Raw genomic sequence first — 8,914 nt, forward strand, 5'->3', positions numbered from 1 at the left:
AGTTTGGGTCGGATTAGATTTAGGTTCCCTCTCAGTTAACTTCTTTAGAAATTGACAATTTTGTTACACGACCCATGATCGCTTAATAAACGGGCCATTGTAGGCGGTCTAGAACAAAGTCAAGGACGAACTAAAACTTAAAATAGTCAAATGGAGCATAGAAGGGTGGAGAAAACTATACAAGTGATCCGCTTCAACCAATTCGCCTGTAATTCCTTCACTTGGTTAATTTTGCAACATATCCAAATTTCATGCCTTTCTGAATAATTTCTACTGCTAAATCTTGCCCTCAATTCCCTTCTCTTTTAAATTAGGTATTTTAATTTTTCTATATTCCATTCTCAATTTTGATATTATTCTTTACAAATTCTTCCCCAATTTTGACCTAATTCTTTTCCGATGTAAAAAATCTCTGTATTATGCTTTTCAATTATCTTATTCTGTTCAGTTGTACCGCTAAATCCTTATTTTGTTCGAATATTATAACTTATTTCTGACAATATAATTTCAATTTAGCTACTACGTATGAATGTATGATTAGTTCATACAAATTCAGTTACAAAATTTTGTTATACGAAATACTATCAATTATTATACCACTGATTTTGACTTAATTTATTGTTTGATGTAAAAACTCTATTAATTAAGCGTTTTAATTTTTTTTTATTCTATTCAATCATACCACTAATTTTGACCTAATTGTATGTTCGATGCTTTCGAATTAAGCTTTTCATGTTCTTGATACATTCAATTATACCACTACTTTTGACTTATTAGTTTATTGTTTGATGTAAATACTTTCTTAATTAAGCTTTTCAATTCTGTTATTGTGTTCAATCATACAACTAATTTTGACAGGCTCAAAAAAACATGGGATCAACTTCAAATGATAAAAAAGCTTCTATGATGAAAAACAATGCAAGAGACAGATTAAGTGAATTACCTGATGATATATTGGTGCACATTCTTTCATTTCTGCCAATTTTAGATGCTGTTAGAACCGTATTGATCCGAAGATTTGGTAATCTTTGGACTTTGGTATCCTCCCTTAATTTTAGAGACTCTGAATTTTTAAAACCCGAAAATTGGCCTAATGGTGCAATAGAGTCTGATGAGCAAGGTCTTCGCTTTGGTAGATTTGTGCGCAATGTGCTAAAGCTTCACAAAAGGTTCCCTGTTAATAAATTCCTGCTTCATTTCTACGATATAGATGTGGGTGATGATGATAAGGAAATCAAATCATGGGTAAGTTTTGCAATCAAAAGACAAGTCAAGGAATTGAATATTCAATTTGATTATGATTCTAATGATTACATTTTGCCTCGCTGTGTCTTCAAAAGTCCTTTTCTTGTTAAGCTGAAACTTGTTCGCTGTGACATTGAAGGGCTAAGTAGAGTCCAAATGGGATCACTAAGAAAATTATCACTTAACTATGTTAAGGTGAGTAATGAAATGTTCAAGAAAGTCATATTCGGATGCCCTTGTTTACAAGAGTTGGTTCTGATGTATGTAGATGAATTGGAGGAGCTACAATTTACTGCTCCGAACATTAAAAAGTTAGATCTTGGTTCCTGTGATGTAAGAGTGCTTGATTGTCCCAACTTGAAAATTCTGAATATTTATCTCAGCTTTAGCACAGAGCCAAGTCTTCAAGAAGTTAACATTTCATCTGTTCGCGAGGTTCATATCCAATCTTGTTGGCACTTTGATAAGATTGTAGACAAGATTTGTAAAGCTGAGGTGGTTAAAGTTTCTGCTGGAGCTTTTTCGGTGAGTTTGAGTGATACCGTTTTTGGTTCCTGTTTCGGTGATTCATCTGTTTTGTTTTTTCTTTTTCTTTTTAATGATTAATATGATTGAGGTGCTTGTTGAATGTTTGATCATATATTGGTGTACTAAAATTATCTTACAATAATCAATCATTGGAGAATTTGTATGAGAAAGTAGAAAGTTGAATTTTCTTATGACTTACCTCTTATACAGCAATCAAATTTCAAGGAGTTAGATATGCCACAAACTAGATGGAAGCGTTTACATTTCAAGTTACGGCTTAATGAAGATCAGCTCATAGGTATTTGTAGAGTCTTGAGAAGTTCACCTCACTTAGAAGAACTAATAGTATGCTCATATTCATGGCAGAACTTGTGTCGAGATTTGGTAGGTGTATTTTGTGCTTCATGTTTACTTAAAATCTATTATTGGCCTGACTTTCATGTAATAGTCTTTTTATCCAATGATGCTCAGGGTGAGGCACGTGACCACCACATGCTCTCCGAAGAGCTCTCTTCCCCTTGTGTGTTGCCACAACTCAAAACTATCAGTGTCACCATTTGTGGGCTCAAGGTACCGTGTCAGGGTCTGCTTCGACTAGCAGAATTTTTGCTTAAAAGTTGTGTCAACTTGGAAAGGATGGTAATATCACCCAGTACATATGAATTGGTCGCAGTTGAGGAGCTTAAGTTTGTGAAACAATTATTAAGCTTTCCAAGGGGCCTCAGCCAATGCTAGGGTAATCTGTCGGTCAGAATACTCAGAATTATACTAGTAACAGCTGTACCTTTGCACCTCAGTCTTTATTTTGGCATTCATATCAAAGATGGAGGCTGGGACAATGCGGCTGTACGGAAGTGCTTTGTGTGGCTAGATAATGGTGGTTGGATTTGAGACATCTGATGAATTATGTGTAAGATTGTATTACACATTATATATATGTATAGCTGATACATACTTTCAATGAGGTGAATTACGAAGTCTTTTGATAGATCTCCTCTACTTTATGCATAATCTATTACATTTGTGTGTGAGTTTCTATATATTTCGCTTTAGTAATACTCATAACACATTGATGGTACATACCTTCAGGGATCAGAGCAGTGATCCTAATATCCTATGATGTAGTTTACAGCTTTGGGTTGTACAAAAATGGTGGACTTATTGTAAGGCAATAAACTTAATTATGATGATTTATAGCACTACGTACTACATCAAATTCAATGGTGGATCCACTAATCCGAAAATAATCTAATCAGATTTTTGTTTATAAAAATTAGTGATCCAATATTCATTTGTCGCTCCTTTCTCTCCTGTTCTAGTGTTCTACTTCAACCAACTGTAACTCGCTTGTAATCCTTCACTTGGTTATTGCAACAAATCCAAATATCATGTCTTTCTGAAGAATTTCTACTGTTCTTTGCCTTCAAATCCCTTCTCTTTTAAATAGGTTAATTTTCATTTCTCCATTCTCAATTTTGATATTATTCTTTACAAGTTCTTCCCTATAAATGGGCTATAATGTGAAAATTCTCTATACTATGCTTTTCAATTTTGTTATTCTGTTCAGTTGCCGCAAGCCCTTGTTTTATTCAAATTTGTCTGGTCACGAGATTGCCCCATTTATTAGATAAAATTGTAAATAAATCAACAAAAATACTTATACACTCGACATTTCAAGACTAAGGGTCTGTTCACATTTACTGAGTTGAACTAAACTGATTGGAATTGAACTGAACTGATTAGAGCTAAACTGAACTGAAATGAATATTTTATGAGAAAAGGAAATTAGGAACTGAATGGAACGGAACTGAACTGAACTGAACTGATTGGAGCTGAACTAAACTGAACTGAACTTAAGTAAATGTGAATAGGCCTTAAGATCAGCAAGTGCGAAACTATTTACATAGTATTTTTATTATATCCACTTAATTTGTAATTTGGGTGATAATCATGAGCGGATAACCCATTGCAAATAAATGTGTCAAACTTTAAAATCTTTGACCATATGTTCTCATTAATCAACCAGAGATAATGTAGTCATATGAGACCTAGTTAGATTCGTCTCATTTTATATCTTATTAATATTACGTAGTAAGTTTTTTAATCCGTAGTAATATTATAGAAATGAAGTCAAATGGGGCAAATTCAGTAATTTAATATAGAGCTGTAAATTCAGGTATTCAAGTCGGGTTCAAGTCGGGTCAAATCAGGTCTCGGGTCAAATCAAGATCAGGTTGTGTCGGGTCAATCTAGCCTAAGATCAGGTTCAGGTTTCGGTCGGGTCAATTTCGGTTTAAGTTATTCCGGGTCGTTCATCCTTTCGGGTGTAGGTCAGGTCCGATTCGAGTCAAATTCATAACGGGTTCAACTTCAAGTAGTATTGAGTCGGGTTTGATCGGGTTAATAGATGGTACATTCGGGTTCGGGATAATTAAGGTTGGGTCAGATAATTATTTGGTTGGATAATCTTAAAGTTGGATCATTCTTGGTTTTGGTTCAAGTTCAATTCGAATAAATTCGATCAATGTGGTCAAGTTAATTTATTTAATTACACTTTGCATAATTTGTTCAACCATTATCAAGATTTTATTACACCTATATATATGAAGTAATAAAGAATAAAAGGTATGTAAAATTTATTAAACCATCCATGACTCGCTTCGATTACATGTTGTGTTGGGTTATAAACGTTTTCAGGTTCTAATAGGGTCAGGTACTAGTTCGGGTTCGGATTGTTGTCGGGTCGAATTAAATCGGTTGACGGTTACTATCGGTTCGGGTGCGGGTTTGGATTCAGGTCATAAAATATTGAATCAAATCAGTTGTCGGTCAACATCAGGTTGGTTCAGGTCAGGTTACAGGTCACTAGTTTCACCCTATTGTTCGGGTACAGGTCAGGTTCAGATCATTATCGGTTCAGGTCGGGTTCTCGGGTCGGGTCAATTTTTTACAGCTCTAATTTAATATATATATTTGTCACTCCTTTCCTTGCTCCTGCTCTACTGAAATCCTTGTTTTTTTTTTTTTTTTTTTTTTTTTTTTTTTTTTTTTTTTTATGAAGAATTTCAAGTTATAAAGTTTGCCGGTTTGCCGTCGAATCCTTCTCTTTTAATCTGGTATGTTTTCTTTTCACCATTCTCAAATTAGATATTCTTTTCAATTTGTTCCCTAATTTTGACTTAATTATAGTTTTCATGTAAATTTGTCTGAATTTAGCTTTTCAATTATGTTATCCTAAACAATTGTGCCGATAAGCCTTTGCTATGTTCGAATTATTTTGATTTCTTGCAGATATTATAAATTCAGATTAATTATGAGAAGTTCTTAAAAAAAAGGTTTTTAATTTTGTTATACTCGTGCTATTCAATTATATCACTAATTTTAACTTAATTCTAGGTTTGATTTATACACCCTCATAATTAAGCTTTTCAATTTTGTAATTCTATTCAATTATACCACTAATTTTGGCCTAAATTTATGTTTAATGTATGTACTGTCTGAATTAAGCTTCTTAAGTTCTTATTTTGTTGTTCAGTTCAATTATACCGCTAATTTTATGCTTGCTTAATATTACTCTATGAATTAAACCTTTCAATTTTGTTTCTCTGATAGATTATGGCCTCAATGGCTCAAAAAGACATGGAATCTACTTCAAATGAGAATAAAACTTCTATGAGAAATGATGCAAGAGACAGGTTGAGTGAATTGCCTGATGATATTCTGGTGCACATTCTTTCATTTCTGCCCATTTTAGATGCTGTTAGAACCATGTCGATTCGCAGATTTGGTAATCTTTGGACTTTGGTATCCTCCCTTGATATTAAAGACTCTGAAGTTTTTAAAGCAGAAAATTGGCCTAGTAGTGCAATAGTTCCCAAGGAGCAAATCCCTTGTTTTACTAGTTTCGTGCGCAATGTGCTAATGCTTCACAAAGGGATCCCCATCAATAGTTTCCTGCTTCATTTTTACGATATATATGTGTGTGATGAATCATTAGTCACAGATATAAAGTTATGGATAAGATTTGCCATAGGTAGAGAAGTCAAGGAATTACAAGTTCAGTTTGAAACGGATACTTATGATGTTTATATTTTGCCTCGCTGTGTTTTCACAAGTCAGTTTCTTGTTGAGCTGAAACTTCATAACTGTAGAATTGAGTTGCTAAGTAGAGTCCAAATTGGTATCGCTAAGAAAATTATCACTTTCCTCTATTATGATGTGTAATAAGATGTTTGAGAAAATAATATCTGGATGCCCTTCTTTACAAGAGTTGGTTATGTTGTATGTAGATGAGGTGAATGAAGTGCGATTTACTGCTCGAAACATTGAAAAGTTAGATATTAGTTCCTTTGGCTTATTTGAGATTGATTGCCCCAACTTGAAAATTCTAAATATTCATCTCAGTTGTAGAGAGGAGTCATCATATCTTCGAGGGGTTAATATTCCATCTGTTCATGAAGTTCATCTCCAATCTATAGACGAGTATGATTATATTTTGAACAAGATTTGTAAAGTTGAGGTTGTCAAATTTTCAGAGGATGCTTTTCAGGTGAGTTTCCCTGTTTCCATCAGAGCATTACACTTTTGGTTGATATTTTATACTGTTTAATCTCATTTTGGCAAAAAAATTTCAATATTGTAGTCATGTAGGGTGTTGTCTTGATGTTAGTTGATTAAAATTGAATTATGTTCATTGTCTCTCAAATAATTGAGTTTTGTGTACTAAGTCAATCTTTAATGGCATTTTACAAAACTTGCCTTCAACTACTTATTAACCACAGATTTACAGCACTGATATTAAGTCAATTTTAATCTTGTATATCTCAGATGAATTCAAATCACAGAGCAATATTCATGGGCTTAGATAATTAGTTAACTTGCAATGGTTAATTCTAAAATCCAATATGGAGTTTAAAGATCAAGTTGCTAGGAACTGGCATGGCTTATAGTACTAAAAATGGCAGAAATTAAGAAGAAAATGATAATTATATTAATAACATGAGAATTTCAGTAAATCAAATGATGATTTCACTTTCGAAAGGTGGATTCTCTCCTAAGTATGAGCTTTCGAGAGGCTCACTCTCTCCCAATGACAAACCATACAATATTCAACATGTCCTCTTTTCTTTTAATGAGACCTTTTTGTAGAAAATCCCTCCTAACAAACCTCTAGCTTATTCCCAAGTTACTACTAATAGACTATGACTAACATACCCTTCCCCTAAATATCGAATTATCGATTCCTTGCACAAGTCAAGGATTTTCCTTTTTATTTATTTTCGTTTTGGTAGTTAACACGACTATGGTGGTTTATTCTGATCACATTCTGGTGCTTGTTATTTAATTTATCATACAATTATTGGAGAAACTTCATGAGAAAGTAAAAAATTAGATTATTGATGACCTACCTGTCATTCTCATTCAGCAATCAATCTTCGAAGAGGTAAATATTCCACAAACCAGATGGAATTGTTTACATATTGAGTTGTCACAGCTTAATGAATATCAGCTCATAGGTATTTTTAGAGTCTTGAGAAGTTCACCTCACTTGGAAAAACTCATAGTGTTCTCAAATTCACAGGAAAACATGAAGCAAGCCTTGGTAGGTTTATTTTGTCCTTCTTGTTTACATGAAATCTATTATTGTCCTAACTTTCATGTAATAGTTAGTCCTTTCACCCAATGATGTACAGGGTATGCTCTCTGAAGAGCTCTCGATGTCTTCCCCTTGTGTGCTTCCTCTACTCAAAACTGTCACCATACGTGGCTACAGGGTAGCTTGTCAGAGTCAGCTTCGACTAGCTGAATGTTTGCTTAAAAGCTGTGTCACCTTGGAAAAGATGGTAATTTTACCCAGTACTTATGAATTGGTAGCAATTGAGGAGCTTAAGTTTGTGAAGCGATTATGTAGCTTTCCAAGAGCATCAGCCAATGCAAGGGTAATCTATGGGTCAGAAATATACTAGTAGCAGCTGCATGCGTGCATTTTTGCACCTCAGTCTTTAGTTTGGCATTCATACGATTGTTAAAGACGGTGTTTATTTAGTTGATTGCAGAAGAAGCAGCCCTAATGAGGTTGTTTGGCGAGACTAGCAGTGATGATAATGGTGGTGGGATTTAACACTTGTTCGTATGGCTGCTGTACATTTGCTTTGACAGAGGAATCTTTAAGTAAACTCAACCTGTTAGTGTTGATGGTATTAACCGCTCTGATGTTTTAAGGCTGGATTCACAAATCACAAGGTTAATATATATATATGTAATTCTATTGTATTTTCTTTGCTTTTGGTTTTTAAATTTGTACTCGGTTTGAAGTTAGTTGTTGCATTATTGGTTCAAATTACATTGTTAATCTGCTTTTCTTGAAGGAAATAATAATGTACAATACATACATGTAGGATAATAGAAAATATTACTTCATTATCCAAGGAAATGTAAATTTATATATGGGAATGAACTCACATTTCCTTAGATAACGACATACTCCCTAATATTTTATTCATTATTTTACAAGGTTTTCATTATACAATAGTATAGAACTCTTGTTTTTTTTACAAGAAGAAAAGGGATTTTCATTAATAAAATTTAGCCAAACGGTAATTACATATAATTCCTAAAAAATCAAGAATTCCAACATAAGTACACACTTTAAAACTAAATACATCGTAGATTTGATTAACAATAGCCTTAATAAAAAAAACTTCATCTGAAGAAATACAATCTGTGAGTTAAAAAACATACTCGTGTTAACATTTTCAAACGCTAGATCTTACAAAAATTTAAACAATAGTTAACTTAATACACAATAGTGAAAGCCTAGCTAGCTATACAACAATTAATTATCTCGTAATAATATTAATCACAATCTTGTCAATAAATAATAATAATAATAATAATAATAATCTAATCTAATATATATAAATAAAGTAGGCATTTTTCGGGAGCATTTGACGCGCCACATAAGAAAAGGTATTATTTTGACCAATGAAATTTTAGATTAATAATTTATTTTAGAATTAAAAAATTCACTCACCACCTAAGAAAAAGTGACGAATAAGATTTAAAAATTTTGTCACCTAGGTAAAAATAACGAATAGTGAACAATTAAAATGTAAATTATTTAAAAAACTAATAATTATCA

At 33.0% G+C, this 8,914-nt stretch overlaps 2 protein-coding genes across 7 annotated transcripts; both read left to right on the forward strand.

The window, feature by feature from the left end:
* Nucleotides 1-2,786, forward strand: LOC110706585 (F-box/FBD/LRR-repeat protein At5g56420-like). Of its 2 annotated transcripts, none has more exons than XM_021884515.1 (4): nt 1-314; nt 859-1,770; nt 1,984-2,157; nt 2,245-2,786. In XM_021884515.1, exons 2-4 carry the CDS (start codon nt 871-873, stop codon nt 2,506-2,508), a joined length of 1,338 nt encoding a protein of 445 aa, XP_021740207.1. In that variant the 5' UTR covers nt 1-314; nt 859-870; the 3' UTR covers nt 2,509-2,786. The 2 variants fall into 2 exon arrangements, with proteins under 2 accessions (XP_021740207.1, XP_021740206.1); XM_021884514.1 differs by having other exon boundaries at nt 2-208.
* A 1,138-nt stretch (nt 2,787-3,924) lies between these two features.
* On the forward strand, nt 3,925-8,196 carry LOC110706586. 5 transcript variants are annotated; one of them, XM_021884518.1, is made up of 5 exons: nt 3,925-4,889; nt 5,386-5,560; nt 6,063-6,322; nt 7,355-7,375; nt 7,467-8,196. In XM_021884518.1, the coding sequence occupies exons 2-5, from the start codon at nt 5,389-5,391 to the stop codon at nt 7,737-7,739; spliced, it is 726 nt and encodes a 241-aa protein (XP_021740210.1). In that variant the 5' UTR covers nt 3,925-4,889; nt 5,386-5,388; the 3' UTR covers nt 7,740-8,196. The 5 variants fall into 5 exon arrangements, with proteins under 5 accessions (XP_021740210.1, XP_021740211.1, XP_021740208.1 ...); XM_021884516.1 differs by having other exon boundaries at nt 4,379-4,889; nt 7,199-7,375; XM_021884517.1 differs by having other exon boundaries at nt 4,396-4,889; nt 5,386-5,468; nt 7,199-7,375.
* The last annotated feature ends 718 nt before the right edge of the window (nt 8,197-8,914 follow it).

The sequence above is a fragment of the Chenopodium quinoa genome, unplaced genomic scaffold (genome assembly GCF_001683475.1).
Source record: "Chenopodium quinoa cultivar QQ74 unplaced genomic scaffold, ASM168347v1, whole genome shotgun sequence".
In the NCBI taxonomy this organism is placed as follows: domain Eukaryota; kingdom Viridiplantae; phylum Streptophyta; class Magnoliopsida; order Caryophyllales; family Amaranthaceae; genus Chenopodium; species Chenopodium quinoa.